Source organism: Coregonus clupeaformis, unplaced genomic scaffold, assembly GCF_020615455.1.
Source record: "Coregonus clupeaformis isolate EN_2021a unplaced genomic scaffold, ASM2061545v1 scaf0135, whole genome shotgun sequence".
In the NCBI taxonomy this organism is placed as follows: domain Eukaryota; kingdom Metazoa; phylum Chordata; class Actinopteri; order Salmoniformes; family Salmonidae; genus Coregonus; species Coregonus clupeaformis.
The window spans coordinates 566822-593073 of NW_025533590.1; the positions used below are offsets into that span (position 1 = coordinate 566822).

The 26252-nt window shown below is 42.1% G+C and overlaps 1 protein-coding gene and 1 long non-coding RNA gene across 2 annotated transcripts; one reads left to right on the top strand and one right to left on the bottom strand.

Moving 5' to 3' along the window:
* Positions 1-770: 770 nt before the first annotated feature.
* Positions 771-6943, bottom strand: LOC121531535. The gene is made up of 2 exons (XR_005994160.2): positions 6827-6943; positions 771-1412 (listed from the first exon to the last, which is right to left on the bottom strand). It is a non-coding gene; the product is annotated as an uncharacterized LOC121531535 (long non-coding RNA).
* On the top strand, positions 5939-16826 carry LOC121531534 (caveolin-2-like). Its single transcript, XM_041836784.2, has 3 exons — positions 5939-6536; positions 6854-7041; positions 15068-16826. Exons 1-3 carry the CDS (start codon positions 6387-6389, stop codon positions 15216-15218), a joined length of 489 nt encoding a protein of 162 aa, XP_041692718.1. The 5' UTR covers positions 5939-6386; the 3' UTR covers positions 15219-16826.
* The last annotated feature ends 9426 nt before the right edge of the window (positions 16827-26252 follow it).

Here is a 26252-nt window from a genome sequence, read left to right on the forward strand (position 1 = left end):
TAGCCTAGAAAACTCCCTACATCTTGACTCTCTGGTGCTTCTAGGGCAGTTTAGGACTTTATTGTTAAATGAATTTAATGAGAATTGCAACTGTTTGAATTTAATGTAAATAATTGTATTTGCGGTGTTTGAAACTGTAGTGTTGGTTCTGTAATTTATATTTTATTTTATTTATCATTTTGTATTTGTTGTATTATTGTCCTCAGGGCACCATTGTAAATGAGACCCTGGTCTCAATGGGTTTCCCTGAATAAATCAAAGTTAAATAAAATAAAAAATAAAACTCTCACTCAAACTCAACTCTGTGCAAAGCTGTCATCAAGGCAAAGGGTGGCTACTTTGAAGAATCTCAAATATAAAATATATTTTGATTTGTTTAACACTTTTTTGGTTACTACATGATTCCATATGTGTTATTTCACAGTTGTGATGTCTTCACTACTATTCTACAATGTAGAAAATAGTAAAAATAAAGAAAAATCCATGAATGAGTAGGTGTTCTAAAACTTTTGACCGGTAGTGTCGATAAACAGTGTGTGAGTTTAGCTATTCTCTGCTTGAGATGACAGATCCCCATAAGGCCAGTAATACAATCATATTGTAGGCCTATAGCTGCATTGGCGATGCATACCATATGATAAGCAGCGAAATGGATTCAGATAGCTGATATACTGAGACAGAGTGACAATCCAATAAAACAGATTGGAGATCTTACAACTAGACAAAAAGGAAATGTTCATTTGAGAATACAACACAGAAACACAGACATATTAGAGACAGAACAAAACCCCTTCCCTCTTTATTGCAGGATTGTGATATGTAATTAATCAACATTGACCCTAGTTAATTTTGAATAATGGTTTAACAATTAAATCAAGTTTAAACACCACTTCAAAGAATCAACCCTTCATCACTACAAAATGTACAAATAAGCTAACTCGTATGTAAAAGAATAGACATCTTAGTCTAAACAACGTTAGGTCATTGAGTAGTAACATTTAGGCAATTATTACTAAAGCATAATTTCAGGTGAAACAAAAAAAACTCCATATTAGGGGTGGCCAACCTTGCTCCACTGATCCCTGATCTACTGGCTGAGGTGTTCCAGTTAGCGTTGTATACAAAAATACTGCTGGCATACACAGTTGCTTTGTGAAAAGGTGTTAAAGTTCACAGCTAGCCATTGTTATGTAAATGAAAGCGCTACCAGTGGCCTGGCTTTGATCCCAAATGAGAGCAGGTCCACCGGAGCCATGGCCCAGTGAGACACGGGTGCCGGTCCGCGTAAATGGAAACAGAAAAGACTGAGCCTTTTGGGTAAAACACTGGGGTATATCGTGTATGGAAATGCTCTATTAGTCTCGTGACCTGTCTCTTCATCTGCAAACACAGTCTTTCACAGCTTTCCATATCTGAGGACAGAAAACATCACAAAGAAACAGGCTTTATTATACTCAAATTAGGCAGCATTGAATATTATGTTGCTATTATCTCTCTGTCCTCAAAGTTTTCCCCTCTAGGGACTGGAACTGGAGAATCTTTTCATAATGTCCTCCCACAAAATTGCCTGCCCTATCCAGTAGCTAGCCTAGGCTGCCAATTGTGCAGATCTAGCGCCCATGCAATATCAGCTGCCTAGGCTATCCAGTAGCCTACACTCTCCCTTTACTGGCAGATGGAGCTGCAATTTCCACCTCTTCCATGGCTGTTATCTACAAATGCATTTGCAGACTGTGTTTTTAATTTACAATGATTACATCAAGATAGCTAGCTAAAAGAAAGTTAGCTAGCTGTTGACATTTAATTAACTTAGCTAAACAGTGTGTAAAATTATCTAGCTAGCTAGCAGCTCAGTTGAGTTAGCCTACAAAGTGGCCTACTAGTACTGTAATACATAATTATTTTAACATTTTCCAAATGTATTTACTTAGTTGAACAGCTTTTTGGGTCCTTACAAAAACCAAATAATATGCAATCTTCAAGATTTTTCCGGTGATAGCAAAGCGCATTCAACAGCCTTGTGGACAAATGGAGACAAGGCCCAAAGTGTGTTTGTCACCAGAGCAGTTTAGAGCGTGTTGTGACGTTTGACTTTACCAGCGTAATCCAATTTCAGTTTCAATAAATTTAAACCGCAGACTGTCGACCACACTTGATAACTTAATAACTAGAACTTAAAACTAGCATAGGCAACAACTACCTGAATGGAAAACAGTGACGCACATAACACGCAGCACCCCTTCTAAGGGGGAAGGGTTCTTGAAATGTAACATCCAATCAAAATCTTGACCATTCAGCGGACCATTCAAACCATTTTTGCAATAGAAAATTCTCCAGACCTCCAAGGGAGGCGTGACAATGACATGATTCTGGAGGTACGGCAATGCGAGACTAATTACGAGAATACACACTGTCATGCAACCGGCCCTCACCACACTATCACTGGCCGGCTACCCTCCACCCCTACCCCAGCCAACCAGCCAGCCGGGCCTCCCTCGTTGAATGCTTGGCTGTCAGAAAAGCCCTGTGTGTTTAATCCTGGGGATTGTGGGTTTGTATTGTTGCACCACGCTGGGGGCAGAACTCCTCTCTGTTGTCCCTGCTGACTGGATTCCTGCCTTGCTGTCACAAACACACACACACAAACACACTCAAAACACACACACTCACAAGCACAAACTAAGCTACCTGCCGACGCACACAGCCCTGGCCTACAAAGCAGGGTTGTGCTCAATTTAGAATTTAATTCAGAATGCCTTCTAAATTCCAATTCAATTCTTGAATTTGAATTGAATTTGAAATGAAATAGTAAACAGGATACAGAATTGAAATTTGAATTCGAATTAAAGGAAATATAATTTAATTTCATTGAAATTCAAATGCCTCTATTCTATATTAGGTGTAGTCTCTACCAATATGCATCTTGTAGGCTACATAAAACTTCAAACATGTCATTATATACACTACTGTTCAAAAGTTTGGGGTCACTTAGAAATGTCATTTTTTTCGAAAGAAAAGCAAATTTTTTGTCCATTAAAATAACATAAAATTGATTAGAAATACAGTGTAGACATTGTTAATGTTGTAAATGGCTATTGTAGCTGGAAACAGCAGATTTTTTATTGAATATCTACATAGCCGTACAGAGGCCCATTATCAGCATCCATCAGTCCTGTGTTCCAATGACACGTTGTGTTTGCTAATCCAAGTTGATCATTTTAAAAGGCTAATTGATCATTAGAAAACCCCTTTGCAGTTATGTTAGCACAGCTGAAAACTGTTGTGCTGATTAAAGAAGCAATAAAACTGGCCTTCTTGAGACTAGTTGAGTATCTGGAGCATCAGCAATTGTGGGTTCGATTACAGGCTCAAAATGGCCAGAAACAAATAACTTTCTTCTGAAACTCATCAGTATATTCTTATTCTGAGAAATGAAGGCTATTCCATGTGAGAAATTGCCAAGAAACTGAAGATGGCGTACAGCGCTGTGTACTACTCCCTTCACAGAACAGCACAAACTGGCTCTAACCAGAGAAAGAGGAGTGGGAGGCCCCGGTGCACAACTGAGCAAGAGGACAAATACATTAGAGTGTCTAGTTTGAGAAACAGACGCCTCACAGGTCCTCAACTGGCAGCTTCATTAAATAGTACCCGCAAAACACCAGTTTCAATGTCAACAGTGAAGAGGCGACTCCGGGATGCTGACCTTCTAGGCAGAGTTGCAAAGAAAAAGCCATATCTCAGACTGGCCAATAAAAAGAAAAGATTAAGATGGGCAAAAGATCACAGACTCTGGACAGAGGAAGATTGGAAGTGTAATGGACAGACAAATCGAAGTTTGAGGTGTTCAGATCACAAAGAAGAACATTTGTGAGACGCAGACCAAATGAAAAGATGCTGGAGGAGTGCTTGATGCCATCTGTCAAGCATGGTGGAGGCAAGTGATGGTCTGGGGGTGCTTTGGTGGTGGTAAAGTGGGAGATTTGTACAGGGTAAAAGGGATCTTGAAGAAGGAAGGCTATCACTCCATTTTGCAACGGCATGCCATACCCCGTGGACGGCGCTTGATTGGAGCCAATTTCCCCTTACAACAGGACAATGACCCAAAACACAGCTCCAAACTATGCAATAACTATTTAGGGAAGAAGCAGTCAGCTGGTATTCTGTCTATAATGGAGTGGCCAGCACAGTCACTGGATCTCAACCCTATTGAGCTGTTGTGGGAGCAGCTTGACCGTATGGTACGTAAGAAGTGCCCATCAAACCAATCCAACTTGTGGGAGGTGCTTCAGGAAGCATGGGGGGAAATCTCTTCAGATTACCTCAACAAATTGACAACTAGAATGCCAAAGGTCTGCAAGGCTGTAATTGCTGCAAATGGAGGATTCTTTGACGAAAGCGAAGTTTGAAGGACACAATTATTATTTCTATTAAAAATCATTATTTCTAACCTTGTCAATGACTACATTTCCTATGCATTTTGTTATATTTCCTATTCAAACTAATTTCATGTATGTTTTTCTTGGAAAACAAGGACATTTCTAAGTGACCCCAAACTTTTGAACGGTAGTGTACATGAATGATCAAGGAAAACAAAACTGTACGCAAATATTCTAAGTTGTTATATTTCATACATTTTGTTCAATATGGGGAAAATGCTACATTTCCAGAATGCATTAGTTTAACCCTAAAGTTGACCCTAAAGCCTTCAGAAAGAAGCCAAACAAATGCAATGGTTGGTGGGAATATATTTGGCTATTCTAAGCACTAAGGTTGAAAGAGTATATGAACATTGTTTCCAGAGAAAAGTGATTTTTCTTTGTTATAAACTGGGTGGTTTGACCCCTGAATGCTAATTGGCTGACAGAGGTGTTATATCAAATAAACCACGGGTATGACAAAACATTTCTACATACTGGTCTAATTACATTGGTAACCAGTTTATAATAGCAATAAGGCACCTTGGGGGTTTGTGGTATATGGCCAATATACCACGGCTAAGGGCTGTATCCAGGCAATCCAAGTTGCTTCGCAGAAATTAGCAAAAATTTATAAAATCCTGTTTTTGCTTTGTCATTATGGGGTATTGTGTGTAGATTGATGAGTGGGAAAAAAAAAAAACAATTTAATCAATTTTAGAATAAGGCTGTAACCTAACAAAATGTGGAAAAAGTAAAGGGGTCTGAATACTTTTCGAAGGCACTGTATATATGATTATTAGAAATGCATTTGGGTCAGTGTGACAATAATCCCAACACTTGAAAAATATGTCTATATTCTATGTAAGTATATCCTGGCTTCACAGGAGGTAGCTGTCACCTTAATTAGGGGGAACGGGCTCGTGGTAATATCTTCAATGGAATGGAAACAAATACATCAAACACATATTTTCAAAGGTGTTCGACGCCATTCAATTTGCTCCGTTCCGGCCATTATTATGAGCAGCCTCATGTGCCTGGCTTTAAAAATATGAAGACTGAGAGGGATTCTAAAATTGCTCCAAAGTATGTTCAGTATCGGCAGAAAGAAAGGTCACTGAACTCAATAAATAAGTGCAATAAATCTGCAAGAACCTCATGAAACATGCACAAAATGCACTCAATGTTCCTTTACACACACACACACACGCACACGCACACACACACACACACGTTTCCCAAACTCACATACACATCACTCTTATTTCATCCTCCTCTCATCTCTCTCCTCCACATCCCATTTAATTGGAGAGTGTGATAGTGGAGGAGGAGGGAAAAGAGAGCCAGAGGAATTGAAGGAAGGAGACTAATTTTATCAAACAGGCAGCTGTGATTATTGTGATGATTAAGGCCTTTTGTGACTTGGCACTCAGACACCTCATGCTTATCTGAAAGGTGAATGGTGCATGAAGAGGTCTTGCGGTGGCAGGTACCCTAGTGGTTAAAAGTGTTGGGCCAGTAACCGAAAAGTCGCTGATTCAAATCCCGGAGCTGACTAGGTGAAACATTTGTCGATGAGCCCTTGAGCAATGGAGTTAACCCGAATTACACCTGTAAATCGCTCTGGATAAGAGCGTCTGCTAAATGACTAAAATGTATAACATAATGACTAGGGTGTAGAGCCTATACAAATGTTAGGATATAAACAAATAATCTCAAATGGTTAACTAACGTCAATTACAATTTTGCAAAATATAGCCGAGTTCATATTATTTTATAAATCTGACCAATTCTTCAACAAATACAGAGTCAAACAGTGCAAATAGCATGGGGACGTAACTTTGCTTGTTGTGTCTACCCTACGCTGCGCGGCTATCCGCACTGGGCGTAGGTCCGTTTCATGCGCGCAGGCACAGTCTCAAATGCAGAGAGCTCTCCACTGCTCACCGCGCCGCCAGTGAAGTGAAAATGGGTCTCGAAAAGGAGAATTACGAGACGAGTATTATCATGGACGAGGACGAGTTCAACAGATCAATAGAACCGATTTTGTCGAAAAAAGACAAAGTCTACGCGGAGATCCCAGACCGAGATCCCAATGACATAAACGCGCACTTAAAGGTAAGCTACCATATCAGTGTATCAGCGCACGGTGCGCTCCGGTTTTCACAAAGTAAACACCAGTGTACTGATAAGCGTTTATCAAGCTGTAGATCAATACTTTCGTTATTGTCGCTTTGCCATATGTAATAAACTAATCATAGCAATACTTTTATTCATGTATAATAGCTGCAGATTTCATGCGGTATTGCCTGTGGGTTTAGTTTCCAAGTTGGCTGTAAACTCCTGATTATATGTTCGTTTGGACAGAATATGACAAATGGGTATGTGAGCGAGTCCATGACTGATACCTGACAAGCGCTTGTCTCCTTCCCCAGGTTGGTTTTGATGATGTGATCGCAGAGCCCAGTTCCAGCCACAGCTTCGACAGAGTATGGATAGGAAGTCACGCCGTCTTCGAACTGGTCAAATATGTATTCTACCGAATACTGACCACAATCCTCGCTGTTCCCATGGCATTTATCATCGGGATAGTCTTCGGGGTCCTCAGCTGTATTCATATTTGGTAGGAACACATCACATGCTATCTTGTTGTTTCAGAGCTTGGCCAAGGGCCACATTTTCCATTGCCTGCTCTGCTGCCTATTTGTTTTGACCCATTGTAGACAGTTTGCACAGAAAGACTGGTAGGCATACTGACATATCTATTTATACCATTAAATGTAATATGTAGGGTACAACTATGAATGTGTTGTCATTGTTTTTACTTTAGTTAGGCAATTATGTCATAGCTTTTCCATATATAGGCCTATTTTCCAATATGTACGGTATGCATGCCAGTGGACACAGTGGTTAGGTTGAAGGCAAACCATGCAACTCCTGACATTCACAAATTCCGCCTAAGAGTCACTTAGCTAAGGGGCTGCTTGCTAAAAGAACACCAGATCTGTGTACAAAAGTGAGGCACTTTATGGAAAGTTAAGAGGAATGCACTGTTCAGCTGGTAGTGGAAAAAAGCCCCCTAACCCCTGCCAGATAGTTGGCATTCTAGTCTGCTTTGCACCACCGTAGGCCTATTTTCATAGGAGAGTGGGACATTCCACTAGAATAGATAGGCTACAGATTGCTTGTGGGCATGTTTTGTGGGCATGTCACAAAGTAACTCTAATACGACCTTTAGTATAGTTTATGGACTAGGTTCTCAATGTCTCAGTCTCTGTTCAGAATTGCTTTTGCCAAAAATCAATGCTGTATCTCAAATGGCACCCTGTTCCCTACATAGTGCACTACTTTTGACCAGTGCCCATTGGGCTTTAATAATGTTTACACACTGTTTTACCCACGTCATATGTATATACTGTATTCTAGTCAAGGCCATCCTTTTCAACCATTACTGTACCAGTGGAGGACAGTGCAGTTTATGATGAGGGAGGACCATTTTTTAAAATGAGCATGGCCTTATTTCTATTACAGCATGTTGGATGACTGTCGTTCCTATTCTATTCACCCAGTTCAATGTAACATCGATAGGTTTAGACTACTACATGATACTCACATTTTCCCTATACCCATCATGAGGTTAATACCTAGCCTATGAATTAAAGTTTACAACGTAGGTGCACACAGGTCCAGAGAAATATTTGAGATGACAGACAGTGACACATTCGATACTGCCTTGCACACTCTTGCCTGCATCTAGCTTATCTAGTTAGTCCAACAGTTGCAAACGAGAGTTTCTATTGGACAAATTCAGGTATTTTTATCCCCATTTTTGTTTGCTTCCGTTTAAGAAACATTTTCCAACAGAATCGGCGGAATGAATACACCCCTGATCATGCATAAACAGAGTTCACTTTCATAACAGCCATGTTGTATTCATTCTAGCCTCTATGCACTCTCCTCCTCTCACCTTTTCCCTTCGTTTGTGGACTTCAATGAACAACACATCAGCTGTATGTGACCAGGCGAAAAAACCTTCCCAAGCCAAACCATGTCATAACCGCTACACACAGCCTACATCGTTGTCCCCATATTAGCTTAAGTAACGTCCTAGTCAACATAGCTAATATAACTAATGCGTTAGTAAACCTGCTACGATCATGCAGTAATGTTACAGTGTATGGTCAGTAAGCAGTTAGACTGGCGGGCCCCGGTGGCAATAAATTAAGAAAACCAAAAGCTTACCTTGACTTGGAAGAGTTCCAATGTTGTGTTGGATAGCCATAGCCTTCTAGCTAACATAGCATCCCTCTGTTTGAGCCGGGTGTTTGAGTAACTAAACTAGCCAGCTGCATTTGCTAGCTAAGTAAGTGAAACTGAAAGTGAAAAAAATGATGAAATCTCTCTCTCTCTTGCTTCTCCTTCGTTTTTGAAGACATTAATTTGTTGAAAACTGTTCAACTATTGTCTTTCTTTCTCTTTGAGTCAACTACTCACCACATTTTATGCACTGCAGTGCTATCTAGCTGTAGCTTATGCTTTCAGTCCTAGAGTCATTCTCTGATCCTTTGTTTGGGTGGACAACGTGTCAGTTCATGCTGCAAGAGCTCTGATAGGTTGGAGGACGTCCTCCGGAAGTTGTCATAATTACTGAGTAAGTTCATGGAAGGGGATGAGAACCAAGAGCCACCTAGGTTTTGTATTGAAGTCAATGTACCAAGAGTAGGATGGAAGCTAGCTGTCCTCCAGCTACACCATGGTGCTACCCTACAGAGTGCTGTTGAGGCTACTGAAGACCTTCATTGCAAAACAGTGTGTTTTAATCAATTATTTGGTGACGTGAATATATTTAGTATAGTTTTATCTCAAAAGGATAACTTTTTCAATGTTGTAAAACATTTTTTTAATGAAGTTCACTGAGGAGGATGGTCCTACCCTTCCTCCTCTGAGGAGCCTCCACTGTGCTGTAAATATACTATTCTTCAGAAATACTACATATTCTATCCAAATACTGCCCATATTGTCTACACATCCCATCAAATATATATGTACAGTACCAGTCAAAAGTTTGGACACACCTACTCATTCAAGGGTTTTTCTTTATTTTTACTATTTTCTACATTGTAGAATAATAGTGAAGACATCAAAACTATGAAATAACACATATGGAATCATGTAGTAACCAAAAAATAGTTAAACAAATCAAAATATATTTTATATTTGAGATTCTTCAAATAGCCACCCTTTGCCTTGATGACAGCTTTGCACACTCTTGGCATTCTCTCAACCAGCTTCACCTGGAATGCTTTTCCAACAGTCTTGAAGGAGTTCCCACATATGCTGTGCCCTTGTTGGCTGCTTTTCCTTCACTTTGCCGTCCGACTCATCCCAAACCATCTCATTCGGTTTGAGGTCGGGGGATTGTGGAGGCCAGGTCATATGATGCAGCACTACATCACTCTCCTTCTTGGAAAAATATCCCTTACACAGCCTGGAGGTGTGTTGGGTCATTTTCCTGTTGAAAAACAAATGATAGTCCCACTAAGCCCAAACCCGATGGGATGGTGTATCGCTGCAGAATGCTGTGGTAGCCATGCTTGTTAAGTGTGCCTTGAATTATAAATAAATCACAGACAGTGTCACCAGCAAAGCACCCCCACACCATAACACCTCCTCCTCCATGCTTTACGGTGGGAACTACACATGCGGAGATCATCCATTCACCCACACAGCGTCTCACAAAGACACAGCATTTGGAACCAAAAATGTCAAATTTGGACTCCAGACCAAAGGACACATTTCCACCGGTCTAATGTCCATTGCTCGTGTTTCTTGGCCCAAGCAGGTCTCTTCTTATTATTCATGTCCTTTAGTAGTGGTTTCTTTGCAGCAATTCAACCATAAAGGCCTGATTCACACAGTCCCCTCTGAACAGTTGATATTGAGATGTGTATGTTACTTGAGCTCTGTGAAGCATTAATTTGGGCTGCAATTTCTGAGGCTGGTAACTCTAATGAACTTATCCTCTGCAGCAGAGGTAACTCTGGGTCTTCCATTCCTGTGGCGGTCCTCATGAGAGCCAGTTTCATCATAGCACTTGATGGTTTTTGTGAATGCACTTGAAGAAACTTTTAAAGTTCTTTACATTTTACATATTGACTGACCTTCATGTCTTAAAGTAATGATAGACTGTCATTTCTCTTTGCTTATTTGAGCTGTTCTTGCCATAATATGGGCTTGGTCTTTTACCAAATAGGACTATCTTCTGTATACCCCCCTACCTTGTTACAACACAACTGATTGGCTCAAACGCATTAAGAAGGAAAGAAATTCCACAAATTACCTTTTAAGAAGGCACACTTGTTAATTGAAATGCGTTCCAGGTGACTACCTCATGAAGCTGGTTGAGAGAATGCCAAGAGTGTGCAAAGCTGTCATCAAGGCAAATGGTGGATATTTGAAGAATCTCAAATATAAAATATATTTTGATGTTGTTTAACACTTTTTTGGTTCCTACATGATTCCATGTGTTATTTCATAGTTTTGATGTCTTCACTATTATTCTACAATGTAGAAAATAGTAAAAAATTAAGAAAAACCCTTGAGTGAGTAGGTGTGTCCAAACTTTTGACTGGTAGTGTATATAAAGAGTTTGTTTTCTTGGGTATGACACTTCAAGCTTGGCACACCTGTATTTGGGGAGTTTCTCCCCTTCTTCTCTGCAGATCCTCTCAAGCTCTGTCAGGTTGGATTGGGAACGTTGCTGCACAGCTATTTTCAGGTCTCTCCTGAGAAGTCCAGGCTCTGGCTGGGCCACTCAAGGACATTCAGAGACTTGTCCCGAAACCACTCCTGCGTTGTCTTGGCTGTGTGCTTAGGGTCGTTGTCCTATTGGAAGGTGAACCTTCACCCCAGTCTGAGGTCCTGAGTGCTCTGGAGCAGGTTTTCATCAAGGATCTCTCTGTACTTTGCTCCGTTCATCTTTCCCTCGATCCTGACTAGTCTCCCAGTCCCTGCCTCTGAAAAATATCCCCACAGCATGATGCTGCCACCACCATGCTTCACCATAGGGATGGTGCCAGATTTCCTCCAGATGTGATGCTTGTCATTCAGGCATAAGAGTACAATCTTGGTATCATCAGACCAGAGAATCTTGTTTCCTTTAAGTGGGCTTGTCACGATCGTCTAAGGAGGAGGACCAATGCGCAGCGTTGAAGGTGAACATATTTATATTTATTAGGGTATGATCACACGATCAAAACAACAGACGAAAATGTGATGTCTACGGTTGAACACAAACCAAATAAGAACAAGAAACCACAAAGAATGAGTGCCAAACGGCTACCTAAGTATGACTCCCAATCAGAGACAACGAGCTACAGCCGTCTCTGATTGGGAGCCACCCTGGCCAACATAGAAAAGCAAAACTAGACCCACAACCTACAACACAAAACATAGAAACTAACACCCTGGCTCAACATACGAGAGTCCCCCGAGCCAGGGCGTGACAGTACCCCCCTAAAGGCGCGGACTCCGACCGCGCCAACCAAACACAACAGGAGGGACCGGGTGGGCACTCCGCCTAGGCGGCGGATCCGGCTCCGGGCATGATCCCCACTCGCTCTCTAACCCCCAAAGTACCCCTGGTCCGGTCTGGCCCTGCTGACCGGAGCTGGACTGCACACTGGTGGAGCGGATTGCTCTAGCTCCGGCGTGAAGCAGCTGACCCGTGCCGAACCAGGCACCAGTGGAACAGGCACGGGCTGTGCCAGACTGACGACGCACACCACTGGCTTGGTGTGGGGAGCAGGGACGGCCCGAGCCGGGCTGACGAAACGCACCCCCTGACTTGGTGCGGGGAGCAGGAGCGGGCCAAACCGGGCTGACGAAACGCACCACTGACTTGGTGCGGGGAGCAGGAACGGGCCGAGCCGGGCTGACGAGCGCACCACTGACTTGGTGCGGGGAGCAGGAACGGGCCGAGCCGGGCTGACGGGCGCACCACTGACTTGGTGCGGGGAGCAGGAACGGGCCGAGCCGGGCTGACGAAACGCACCACTGACTTGGTGCGGGGAGCAGGAACGGGCCGAGCCGGGCTGGCGAAACGCACCACTGACTTGGTGCGGGGAGCAGGAACGGGCTGAGCCGGGCTGACGAAACGCACCACTGACTTGGTGAGGGGAGCAGGAACGGGCCGAGCCGGGCTGACGAAACGCACCACTGACTTGGTGCGGGGAGCAGCAACGGGCCGAGCCGGGCTGGCGACGCACACCGTAGGCTTGGTGCGGGGAGCAGGCACGTGCCGTGCCAGACTGACGAAGCGCACCACTGACTTGGTGCGGGGAGCAGGAACGGGCCGGACCGGGCTGGCGAAGCGTACCACAGGCTCGATGCGGGGAGCAGGAACAGGCCGGACCGGGCTGGCGACGCGCACCACAGGCGCGATGCGAGGAACAGGAACAGACCGGACCGCACTGGGGACACACACCCCTGGCCCTACGCGGGGATCAGGAACGGGCCGGACCGGACTGGTAACACACCCCAGTACCTCTCGCCGTGCCTCCACACTTTCCTTCCCCTTAGTGACCAGTGGCCCCCTTAACCTGGCGGCCTCCTCTGCCAACCCGCTGGACCGCTCCATCGCGGCCTCCTGCTGCCCCGTCGTGAGCCCCCCCCCTAAACATTTTCTGGGCTTGTCTCTCCCCCGTGGACCAGGCCTCCAAGGTTCTCGCCCAACTCTCACTCCACTGCTCCCAATTCCAACCTCTCTGCTCTTCACTTGGCTTAGCCCAGTCGAGACCCCTACTCCATTGATCCCAAGTCCTTCCTCTCTCCTCTTTACGCTGCTTGGTCCAGTTTTGGTGGTTTCTTCTGTCACGATCGTCTAAGGAGGAGGACCAATGCGCAGCGTTGAAGGTGAACATATTTATATTTATTAGGGTATGATCACACGATCAAAACAACAGACGAAAACGTGATGTCTACGGTTGAACACAAACCAAATAAGAACAAGAAACCACAAAGAATGAGTGCCAAACGGCTACCTAAGTATGACTCCCAATCAGAGACAACGAGCTACAGCCGTCTCTGATTGGGAGCCACCCTGGCCAACATAGAAAAGCAAAACTAGACCCACAACCTACAACACAAAACATAGAAACTAACACCCTGGCTCAACATACGAGAGTCCCCCGAGCCAGGGCGTGACAGGGCTGTCATGTGCCTTTTACTGAGAAGTGGTTTCCGTCTGACCCTCTACCATAAAGGCCTGATTGGTAGAGTGCTGCAGAGATGGTTGTCCTTCTGGAAGGTTCTCCCATCTCCACAAAGGACCTCTGGAGCTCTGTCAAAGTGATCATCAACCCTCCCTGACCAAGGCCCTTTTTCCCTATTGCTAAGGTACCCTTTTTGGTACCCTTCCCCAGATCTCTGCCTCAACACAATTCTGTCTCGGAGCTCTACATATGTAAATAAGGAAGTTCTGTTTTTTATTTTATTTGTTAAAAAAAATCTAAAAATCTGTTTTGCTTTGTCATTATGAGGTATTGTGTGTAGATTGATGAGGAAATGTTTTGATTTAATCCATTAAGGAAAAGTTGTTATTTAATAAATTTTTGAATAAGGCTGTAACGTAACAAAATGTGGAAAAAGTGAAGGGGTCTGAATACTTTCCGAATACACTGTATTCGCTCGTCCTAATATTTTAATATTTCGTGTGTATTGTTGTGTATTGTTAGATATTACTGCATTGTTGGAGCTAGGAACACAAGCATTTCACTACACCCGCAATAACATCTGCTAAATATGTGTTTGCAACCAATTAAATGTGATTTGATTTGATTTGAAAAGTAGTGCTTTATATAGGGAATAGGGTGCCATTTGTGTAGAGGAATAATCATTGTGTAGAGGAAGAGTCAGTCTGCACTGTCTGTCACAGCTTTTATGTAGGATAAGCAATTTAAATATGGCTTTGGTGACATAGGCAGAGATCAGTAGAGGATAGAATGGTAGCTATGAGAAACAGTTGACCCTGTGGTTGGTCAAAAGACGTGTCTGGTAGATAGTATCACAAGATGTAGTGGCAAAAAGAAGGCACTCTTATAAAAACACATTCCGTAGCCTTATACAGTTCAATCAAAAATACAATTTCACCAGATAGGTGCAGTGAAATGTGTTGTTTTACAGGGTCAGCCATAGTAGTATGGCGCCTCTGGAGCAAATTAGGGTTAAGTCCCTTGCAGAAGCGCACATCGACACATTTTTCACCTTGCCGGCTCGTGTATTCAAACCAGTGACCTTTCGGTTACAGGTCAACAGCTCTAACTGCTAGGCTTCCTGCCGCCTTTTGTACATACTGCAGGCTCCAAGCATTCATAAAGTCAGCATTAACTGTTTACGCGTATCCCAAATGGACAAAGTAAGAGGATCAAGAAGGCTGTGTTAGAATTCATGTTACAAGGTACTCTGGACTCTGCAGCAACTTGTTAGGAACACCTCATGCAACTGATATTACACCCAACACAAGGCTATATGTTCCTCGTAATGTAATATGTATGCAGGTAATACTTATGCCTACACATTCTGTGCATTTGAAGAATACTGTATGTGTGCGATGCGAAGTTAAACCTGCTTTTGTCGTCCTCTCCTTCCAGGGTGTTGATGCCGGTGGTGCGGAGCTGTCTGATGGCCCTGCCCTCTGTTCAGGTGGTCTGGAGCAGCCTTACAGACATTTTTGTCACCCCCCTCTTCCACAGTATGGGCCGGTGTCTGTCCTCTGTCCACGTCAAGGCCATGGACAACTGATAGGGGCTTTCCTTCCCTGTTATGGGGGAGGGGGGGGTGTGGGGGGTTAAGAAGTTAAAGGATATCTTCACTTTTTGACCTATATCTAAGTGGAAAAATTAGTAAATAATTTGAGGTAAGTCTAAAAGAAAGTGACGATATCCTTTACTCATGTTTGCGTTGAAATATATAAGCTCTTTATATGATGTAATTATGGGAGAACATATAAGTGTAACTGATAAGATACGAGCGCTCATAAAGGATGATTAGGGTCAACTTCCCTTTGACAACACCACAGCACCATCTGGGTAATAAGATGATCCAACATGATCATTTATGTCATTTGGAATTTCAAGATTCACAAGATAAATCATAACGTCCATGTTTATAGAAGTGGTTGTGTAGCGTTTATAAACAGCTTTGAATTATTCTACCAAAAGGAAAATTGTGAAGTGACCAAAATAAATCATTGTCATTCCATTATTCTGATGCTAAAATAACAGTTTTAATCATATTTGATCAGATCAGGGCAACAGTATATTGGCCGATTAGGCATCATACCATTCCTGGCATCAGACATGTAATGTTTGTGTAGTTTCTGCTTTTTATGTGATGTGTATATATAGCAGAGGATTCAGATGGAAGTTGAATTAATGAATTACTTCATATGTTTTCTGTAATAGAATGTAGACAGATCCTAGATGCTGAGATGCAGCTTATTGCATACTTCTGCAGCCTTATTCTGCTACTGCTGTGTTTATCTCAGCGCTTTGGATACATTTTGGGCATTTGCTTTTATACAAAGACAACCTACCTAGTAAAAACCTAAGACTGTTGTATACATTTTGAACAGAAGCTGGACTTTTACATTTCTAATATAATAAACAAAAAGGGTGGGTTGTCTGAGTATTGGCTTTCTAATTAATTATTTATGCACAATTGCCATGTTTCTGTGAGTCGTGAAAAAACTGGACAGAACTTGTATGTTAAGTATCTAAGATGAGTTGACTACTCTGGTTTATTCTATACAGTCAGGTACATGGTTGTAGGCCTAGGTGCTGCTGAGCTTGCTATAAAAGCCATAGAGCAGCTAGCTTGATTTATTGTTTGACGTCAGAACCCAAATGTGGAGAGAATCTGGCAGACAGTGCCACCAGTTCTTCACAACGAATCATATAATACGTCACACAAGACCTTGGCTTCATCCAAAAGGGCACCCTATTCCCTAAAAAGTAGTGTACTATATAGGGAATAGGGTGTCATTTCAGACGCATCCTTGTGCTTTGTTTTAAAGGACAACCAAGCGCAGCGATTCTGTCTGTGACTTCTAATCCTTTGGCTAAGCGAGGCGGTTGACAGCCTGCCAGCCAATAGACCATGTCTGTACTTGGCTGAGTTATCTCTTCGGTGCAGAGATGAAATTGGAGGTGTAATTGTGCAATAGAACACGCAGGTATGGCGTTTGGGCTGGAGTTTCTTTTTCTTTCCCAAATGTATGTAGCAGAAATGGTAGATGGCATGATGTGATTCTAATTCAGCTCAACAAACAAGACTTATTCTTGGATTTGTAATAAGTACCAAAAGTGTTCCTATTCTGCACCAAATAAAGATTATTATTTCTAAAATGTTCTGAGTATTGCTGTGTGTTTCTCTGTCATAGAAAATTATGAGAACTGTGATAGGGAGGCGGGGATATATTTCTCAGTCTCAGTGAGAGAGAAAAGTTGTAAATCACTAAATGAGCTGGTCTGATTGAATAAGACACTTTCCTATACAGAGAGAAGAAGAACTGCCTCTGCCTGGCCCTGTGGGTCTATAGGAACATGACCTGGGGCTCTGCTGATAATCTACAGGTTTACACAGCACAATACTGATTTGGTATAATATGGAAGAATATTCCATACTAGAATATTCCATACTGATAATAACCTACAGGGTTACACACATACAGCATTCTACTGACTTGGTAGAATATAAAGAACATTCCATACTGATATTTAGGGACAGTTTGAAATGTACTGGGGTGGGGGGGTTGGTCCAAAATAGGGGAGGGTTGTGTGGTTTTTTATTGGATACAGGGGAGGATAGTGTGTTTTTTCCCAGGTTTACATTCACCATTTTGCAGGTTTTACGATATAATTTATTCCATCCTAGACAAATTTCCTCATCTGCTTGCCCACGCCTCCCATATCAAGGTGATTTGGTACTTCCCTTATGCACTACGCTTTTCCGCTCGCTTACTATACCGCAGGTCAATATAGTCTACCAGTCTAACAGTCCATCCTGCCCTCTATCCACCATTCATAGTGACAATAGTGGTGGGTGGATCGTTTGTCCAGATCTGCAATATGCTAACTAGAAATTATACCACACATAAAATTATTAAAGGTTGCAACTATTTTCAACATAAATCCACAAGAACATAGAGGAATGGCTGATCAGCAGCGGAGAGGTTAGGTGTGTCATTGTACATGAAAGAACATTGAAGACATGAGACACGCAGCTCAAAAAGCTCCCCCATTGATCTTGGTTAGGGACAATAAAAAGATCATACCTATAAACTAGCCTACAACACCACAATGCAATGAATAATAGCATTATTGTTTCCAAGTGAGTACAAAATTCTACTCTACGCTGTAAACTGCAGTTAAAATGTCATTTGAATAACGGCGCAAAATCCCTGTGATTTGAATGCTTCATTCCATTTGGATCGGTTGTGAGTCTACTCTAGACAGTTTATACGGTCTAGAAAGGCAGAGTAGCAGGCCAGCCTGTCTGTATTTTTACTTTAATACTGAATGCCTATTGCGGATCGTCCTTCTCCCAGGTCGTCCTATAATAATGTGGCCACATACAGTGCCTTCAGAAAGTATTCACACCCCTTTCCACATTTTGTTGTGTTAAAGCCTGAGTTTAAAATTGATTAAATTTAGATTTTCGGTCACTGGCCTACACACAATACCCCATAATGTCAAAGTGGAATAAAAAAAATACAAATTAATTAAAAATAAAAATATGAAATGTCTTGAGTGAATAAGTATTCAACCCCTATGGCAAGCCTAAATAAGTTCAGGAGTTAAATATTGCTTAAAAAGTCACAGAATAGGTTGCATGAACTCTGTGTGCAATAATAGTGTTAAACATGATTTTTGAATGACTACCTCATCTATGTACCCCACACATACAATTATATGTAAGGTCCCTCAGTCGAGCAATGAATTTCAAACACAGATTCAACCACAAAGACCAAGGAGGTTTTCCGATGCCTTGCAAACAGTGGCGGCTCCTGAAAAAATTCTCAGGGGGGGCAATTTTTCTGATGATTTAGGTGATTTAAAAAAAGATATGTCCAGCAACAACATGAAGACAGGGGCAGCATATAAGTCAATACCAGAAGCATTTATTGACTGATCTCAAAAGTGTTGGCTTACCAGGGTTGGTGGAGCACTCAGTTTCATCTTTGCCTCGCAAAGCTAACTCAAACACTCCGCAAAACTTCACACACTGGATTAGCCGGCTGAGGATGTGGCGGTTCTTGCTAATGTCGTAGTAAATATATTTGTTATAGTGAATATGGAATATGATATGTTGAGTAAAATGTTGTGCTAAGATCTATTTAGGTCAGGAGCTGGTTATAAGTTCTGTTCCTATCCAATAACAATGGACAAAAGGGTCCTATCTTGTCAGCCTTGTCAGCAGGTGGCCAAGGACAACACCCACGCCATAGGCCTCTCAGTTCTTCCAACTCACGAGTTCTTGCTCTGAGGACACACACACACACACACACACACAACACACACACACACACATCATCACTGTTAACACACACACACACACACACACACACACACACACACACATCATCACTGTTAAACACACACACACACACACACACACAAAAAAATCCCCTCTCTTAGGCTGAACATTTGAAGACAGAGAACCCGACTCAGAGCCAATGCAACAGTGACAGTAGCCTGGAGGGGACCTCGCCCAACTCATCAGGACCAATCAGAAGATCAGAACTACTAGATTCAACCTACTTCATTTATTGCATAAAATGTCTGCACACAATGTTTCGGGGCTCTCTTCAGATAATAATAATAATAATAATAATATGCCATTTAGCAGACGCTTTTATCCAAAGCGACTTACAGTCATGCGTGCATACATTTTTGTGTATGGGTGGTCCCGGGGATCGAACCCACTACCTTGGCGTTACAAGTGCCGTGCTCTACCAGCTGAGCTACAGAAAGTGGATACTCATGGATGCGCATCGCAATTGTAAAATGTCAACACAATTGGAGACACCACGTCATTTTTGGAGACATGTTATTGACAGTAAACTATTGTAGATGCGACTGCTAACTAAATAAAACATTTTAGCTGGCTAGCTAATCATCTTAGCTAAATGTGGGGCAAACAATTCAGTTATTTACCGTTAATTTGAGGGATTGGGATGAAAGAAATCGAGTTACATAGTGATACTTTACGATATACTGTATTGACAATATCGCAATATTTTAGCGCTAGTTGGCTGTACCTGCACCAAAACACCATTATTGTTCCTTCATAGCTTGTTCTCAATCTTTTCACATTGGGAGCCAATTTGTTTTCAGCACTTTTATTTCCATGACTGATCAAAACTTCGTTCTCATGGCTTTCTGATCCCTCTGCAACAGACATATGGTGCGCAATAAAATCACAGTATCGAATCGCAATACGTATAGAATCATGAGACTCGCAATGCATATATCTTATCGTGAGGTTCCTGGCAATTCCCAGCCCAAGTTCATTTGCCACAACAAATCTCTTCGCTAGCAAACGCGATGTCTTCTCCAAAACGGCAATGTGTCTCCAGCAATGTTTACTTTTTTGACGTTCTATGGCATCTCCACTTTCCAAGCATATATGACCACATGTAATATTTTGGTAAGTGATGCAAATAGTGAACTATGTAGGGCCAGGATGTAAAATATATGTAGCTGCAGCAATTTCTCTTATCTGATATGGTAAGTAATGGGGCTTAATGTATAGCTCCCTAAGAGTTTGACGAACGGGTCCGTGCACGCGATTCCAGATATCTTTACCTCTGAATAAACTGCCTTTATTATACCATATCCACCCTGTCCAAAGTCTCTACTTGGTCTCAGTTCTCCAGTAAACTTGTGATTATCAACACTAACCTCATCGTTGTGGCGGCGGACAGCTAGCCTGTATCCCTCATCCAGTTGAGTGGCAATGTTATTTTTTCGTTCGTACCAATTTTTGGAAAATCCTCGGGTGTAGGACTTTCCGCCTTTAGTAGAAACCTGTTGAATTATTAAATTTGGTCTGGGAGGTCCTAATTGTTTCGTTGCCAATTTATCTTCATTTGTTCGCCGACAAAAAGGAACTTCTTTCAAAGACACAATCCGCTCTTTTCTTAGTTACGTTCATGGTTACGTTACGTATGACGAAAGCGCGTAAGTGCAAGCCCTCAGACACCCATAGAGATTGTATTGAAAGCTCTGAAATTTGAAAAAAATAGATTTTACATGGGAGTCTATGACAGACTTCTGGGCGATTTTCAACCTGACTGAAATCGCCCCAAAAGGGGGGGGAGCCATTTGAAGCACGACTTTAGCCTGATTGGACATTACAACACTGATAACTACTGTTGCCGTGATAAAAAAAAATCCCTTCCTTTTCCCGTTTGGCAGTGCGTCGCCCATATCGCCCTATTGAACACACCGCCCCTGCTTGCAAATAAGGGCACCTATTGGTAGATTGGTAAAGATAAAAAAGAGCAGACACTGAATATCCCTTTGAGCATGGTGAAGTTATTAATTACACATTGGATGGTGTATCAATACACCCAGTCACTACAAAGATACAGGCGTCCTTCCTAACTAAGTTGCCAGAGAGGATGTAAACAACTAAGGGATTTCACCATCGTAGTTACTCCACAATTCTAACCTAATTGACAGAGTGAAAAGAAGGAAGCCTATACAGAATACAAATATTCCAAAACATGCATCCTGTTTGCAACAAGGCACTAAAGTAATGCAAAGTGTTATGTTTGGGGCAAATCCAATATATCACATTTAACTAAGTACCACTCTCCATATTTTCAAGCATAGTGGTGGCTGCATCATGTTATGGGTATGATTGTAATCGTTAAGGAATGGGGAGTTTTTTAGGATAAAAAAGGAACGGAATGGAGCTAAGCACAGGCAAAATCCTAGAGGAAACCCTGGTTCAGTCTGCTTTCTACCGGACACTGGGAGATGAATTCACCTTTCAGCATAACCTAAAACACAAGGCCAAATCTACACTGGAGTTGCCTACCAAGAAGACAGTGAATGTTCCTGGCCGAGTTACAGTTTTAACTTAAATCTGCTTGAAAATCTATGGCAAGACTTGAAAATGGTTGTCTAGCAATGATCAACAACCAATTTGACAGAGCTTGAAGAATTCTGAAAAGAATAATGGGCAAATATTGTGCAATCCAAGTGTGCAAAGCTCTTAGAGACTTACCCAGAACGACTAACAACTGTAATCACTGCCAAAGGTATTGACTCAGGGGTTTGAATAATTATGTAAATGAGATATTTATGTATTTCGTTGTCAATAAATTAGCAAACATTTGTAAAAACCTATTTTGAAAAATAATCTATTTAATCCATTTCACTTTCTGAAAGCACTGTATGCTCACAGCAGTCCCAGTTATTCAGGAAAGCTTAGGCACATTCTGCCTCCTTTCCGATCCAACCTGCTATTCCCCGCGCACCTAGAACCTAATATAGCCTACATATTTGTTATTTAACTTTTAAAATGTATTGCCATTTACCTGTGGCATAAACACAACCACTCACAATGTTTTAATCTGAATAGGCTACCTGTGCACGTTAGTCCACTCCACTCTAATATAATTCCAGCATCCATTTGATGAATGGATAGAGACATCTAATACAAAACACCAAAACGTTGAATGACAATCAGAGATTGTCAAGCCAAGCCTTCGATACTGGGTACAAGTTTGGGAGGGATGCATTTTCTGTTTGTCGAGAGAGGACTAATAAAATATATAAAATGAACATGCACAATGTAATCATGTATATCAACATGTGTCAAATATGTACAGTGGGGAAAAAAAGTATTTAGTCAGCCACCAATTGTGCAAGTTCTCCCACTTAAAAAGATGAGAGAGGCCTGTAATTTTCATCATAGGTACACGTCAACTATGACAGACAAATTGAGAAAAGAAAATCCAGAAAATCACATTGTAGGATTTTTAATGAATTTATTTGCAAATTATGGTGGAAAATAAGTATTTGGTCACCTACAAACAAGCAAGATTTCTGGCTCTCACAGACCTGTAGCTTCTTCTTTAAGAGGCTCCTCTGTCCTCCACTCGTTACCTGTATTAATGGTACCTGTTTGAACTTGTTTTCAGTATAAAAGACACCTGTCCACAACCTCAAACAGTCACACTCCAAACTCCACTATGACCAAGACCAAAGAGCTGTCAAATGACACCAGAAACAAAATTGTAGACCTGCACCAGGCTGGGAAGACTGACTCTGTAATAGGTAAGCAGCTTGGTTTGAAGAAATCAACTGTGGGAGCAATTATTAGGAAATGGAAGACATTCAAGACCACTGATAATCTCCCTCGATCTGGGGCTCCACGCAAGATCTCACCCCGTGGGGTCAAAATGATCACAAGAACGGTGAGCAAAAATCCCAGAACCACACGTGGGGACCTAGTGAATGACCTGCAGAGAGCTGGGACCAAAGTAACAAAGCCTAACATCAGTAACACACTACGCCGCCAGGGACTCAAATCCTGCAGTGCTAGACGTGTCCCCCTGCTTAAGCCAGTACATGTCCAGGCCCGTCTGAAGTTTGCTAGAGTGCATCCAGAAGAGGATTGGGAGAATGTCATATGGTCAGATGAAACCAAAATATAACTTTTTGGTAAAAACTCAACTCGTCGTGTTTGGAGGACAAAGAATGCTGAGTTGCATCCAAAGAACACCATACCTACTGTGAAGCATGGGAGTGAAAACATCATACTTTGGGGCTGTTTTTCTGCAAAGGGACCAGGACGACTGATCCGTGTAAAGGAAAGAATGAATGGGGCCATGTATCGTGAGATTTTGAGTGAAAACCTCCTTCCATCAGCAAGGGCATTGAAGATGAAACGTGGCTGGGTCTTTCAGCATGACAATGATCCCAAACACACCGCCTGGCCAACGAAGGAGTGGCTTCGTAAGAAGCATTTCAAGGTCCTGGAGTCTCCAGATCTCAACCCCATAGAAAATCTTTGGAGGGAGTTGAAAGTCCGTGTTGCCCAGCGACAGCCCCAAAACATCACTGCTCTAGAGGAGATCTGCATGGAGGAATGGGCCAAAATACCAGCAGCAGTGTGTGAAAACCTTGTGAAGACTTACAGAAAACGTTTGACCTGTGTCATTGCCAACAAAGGGTATATAACAAAGTATTGAGAAACTTTTGTTATTGACCAAATACTTATTTTCCACCATAATTTGCAAATAAATTCATAAAAAATCCTACAATGTGATTTTCTCGATTTTTTTTCCTCATTTTGTCTGTCATAGTTGACGTGTACCTATGATGAAAATTACAGACCTCTCTCATCTTTTTAAGTGGGAGAACTTGCACAATTGGTGGCTGACTAAATACTTTTTTTCCCCACTGTAAGTTGAAAACATTGTCAAAAGCACTGTGTGTGTGTAACTACACTGAATAAAAATATACATGCAACAATTTCAAAGATTTTACTGAGTTACCGTTTCAAAATCAGCCAATTGAAATGAATTCATTAGGCCCTAATCTATGGATGTCACATGACTGGGAATACAGATATGAATCTGTTGGTCACAGATACCTTAAAAAAAAAAGGTAGGGGCGTTGATCAGAAAACTAGTCAGTATCTGGTTCGATCACAATTTGCCTCATGCAGCGCGACACATCGCTGTTGAATAGAGTTGATCAGGCTGTTGATTGTGACCTGTGGAATGTTGTCCCACTCCTCTTCAATGGCTGTGCGAAGTTGCTGGATACAGTGCCTTGCAAAAGTATTCATCCCACTTGGCGTTTTTCCTATTTTGTTGCATTGCAACCTGTAATTTAAATTGATTTTTATTTGGATTTCATGTAATAGACATACACAAAATAGTCCAAATTGGTGAAGTGAAATGAAAAAAATGATTTGTTTTAGAAAATGCCCAAAAATAAATAACGGAAAAGTGGTGTATGCATACGTATTCATCCCCTTTGCTATGAAGCCCCTAAATAAGATCTGGTACAACCAATTACCTTCAGAAGTCCCATAATTAGTTAAATAAAGTCCACCTGTGTGCAATCTAAGTGTGACATGATCTCAGTATATATACACCTGTTCTGAAAGGCCCCAGAGTTTGCAACACCACTAAGCAAGGGGCACCACCAAGCAAGCGGCACCATGAAGACCAAGGAGCTCTCCAAACAGGTCAGGGACAAAGTTGTGGAGAAGTACAGATCAGGGTTGGGTTATAAAAAATATAGCAGAAACTTTGAACATCCCACGGAGCACCATTAAATCCATTATTAAAAAATGGAAAGAATATGGCGCCACAACAAACCTGCTAAGAGAGGGCCACCCACCAAAACTCACAGACCAGCCAAGGAGGGCATTAATCAGAGAAGCAACAAAGAGACCAAAGAAAACCCTGAAGGAGCTACAAAGCTCCACAGCAGAGATTGGAGTATCTGTCCATAGGACCACTTTTAGCCGTACACTCCACAGAGCTGTGTTTATGGAAGAGTGACCAGAAAAAAGCCATTGCTTAAAGAAAAAAATAAGCAAACACGTTTGGTGTTCACCAAAACGCATGTGGGAGACTCCCCAAACATATGGAAGAAGGTACTCTGGTCAGATGAGACTAACATTGAGCTTTTTGGCCTTCAAGGAAAATGCTATGTCTGGCGCAAACCCAACACCTCTCATCACCCTGAGAACATGGTGGTGGCAGCATCACGCTGTGGGGATCTTTTTAATCTGAAACCTGAAATGGCCCACCTACACAGAAATTGTGAGGTGAAGAAGGCGCAACAATGCCTCTTCAACTTCAGGAGGCTGAAGAAATTCGGCTTTGCCCCTAAGACCCTCACAAACTTTCACAGATACACAATTGAGAGCATGCTGTCGGGCTGTATCAGCGCCTGGTACGGAAACTGCACCGCCCGTAACCGAAGGGCTCTCCAGAAGGTGGTGCGGTCAGCCCAACGCATCACCGGGGGCACACTGCCTGCCTTCCACCCACGGCCTGTTCACCCCGTTATCATCCAGAAGGCACGGTCAGTACAGGTGCATCAAAGCTGGGACTGAGAGACTGAAAAACAGCTTCTACCTCAAGGCCATCAGACTGTTAAATAGACATCAATAGCCGGCTACCATCCCGGTAACTCAACCCTGCACCTTAGAGGCTGCTGCCCTATGTACATAGACATGGACTCACTGGTCACTTTAACAATGGAACACTAGTCACTTTAATCATGTTTACATGCATTCGGAAAGTATTCAGACCCCTTGACTTTTCCATATTTTGTTACATTACAGCCTTATTCTAAAGTTGATACAATTATTTTTTTCCTCATCAATCTACACAGAATACCCCATAATGACAAAGCAAAAACAGGTTTAAAAATAAAAAACTGGAATATCACATTTACATAACTATTCAGACCCTTTACTCAGTACTTTGTTGAAGCGCCTTTGGCAGCGATTACAGCCTCAAGTCTTCTTGGGTATGATGCTACAAGCTTGGCACATCTGTATTTGGGGAGTTCTCCCATTCTTCTCTGCAGATCTTACATTTACATTTTACATTTTAGTCATTTAGCAGACGCTCTTAGCCAGAGCGACTCACAAATTGGTGCGTTCACCCTATAGCCAGTGGGATAACCACTTTACAATTTGGGGGGGGTTAGAAGGAACACTTTATCCTATCCCAGGTATTCCTTAAAGAGGTGGGGTTTCAAATGTCTCCGGAAGGTGGTGAGTGACTCC

Bases quoted from the DNA above. Each gene is read 5' to 3' on its own strand.
- LOC121531534 (XM_041836784.2), top strand. From the start codon at position 6,387: ATGGGTCTCGAAAAGGAGAATTACGAGACGAGTATTATCATGGACGAG. The intron at 6,537-6,853 runs GTAAGCTACCAT...CTCCTTCCCCAG, and splicing joins ACATAAACGCGCACTTAAAG to GTTGGTTTTGATGATGTGAT. The intron at 7,042-15,067 runs GTAGGAACACAT...CTCTCCTTCCAG, and splicing joins CTCAGCTGTATTCATATTTG to GGTGTTGATGCCGGTGGTGC.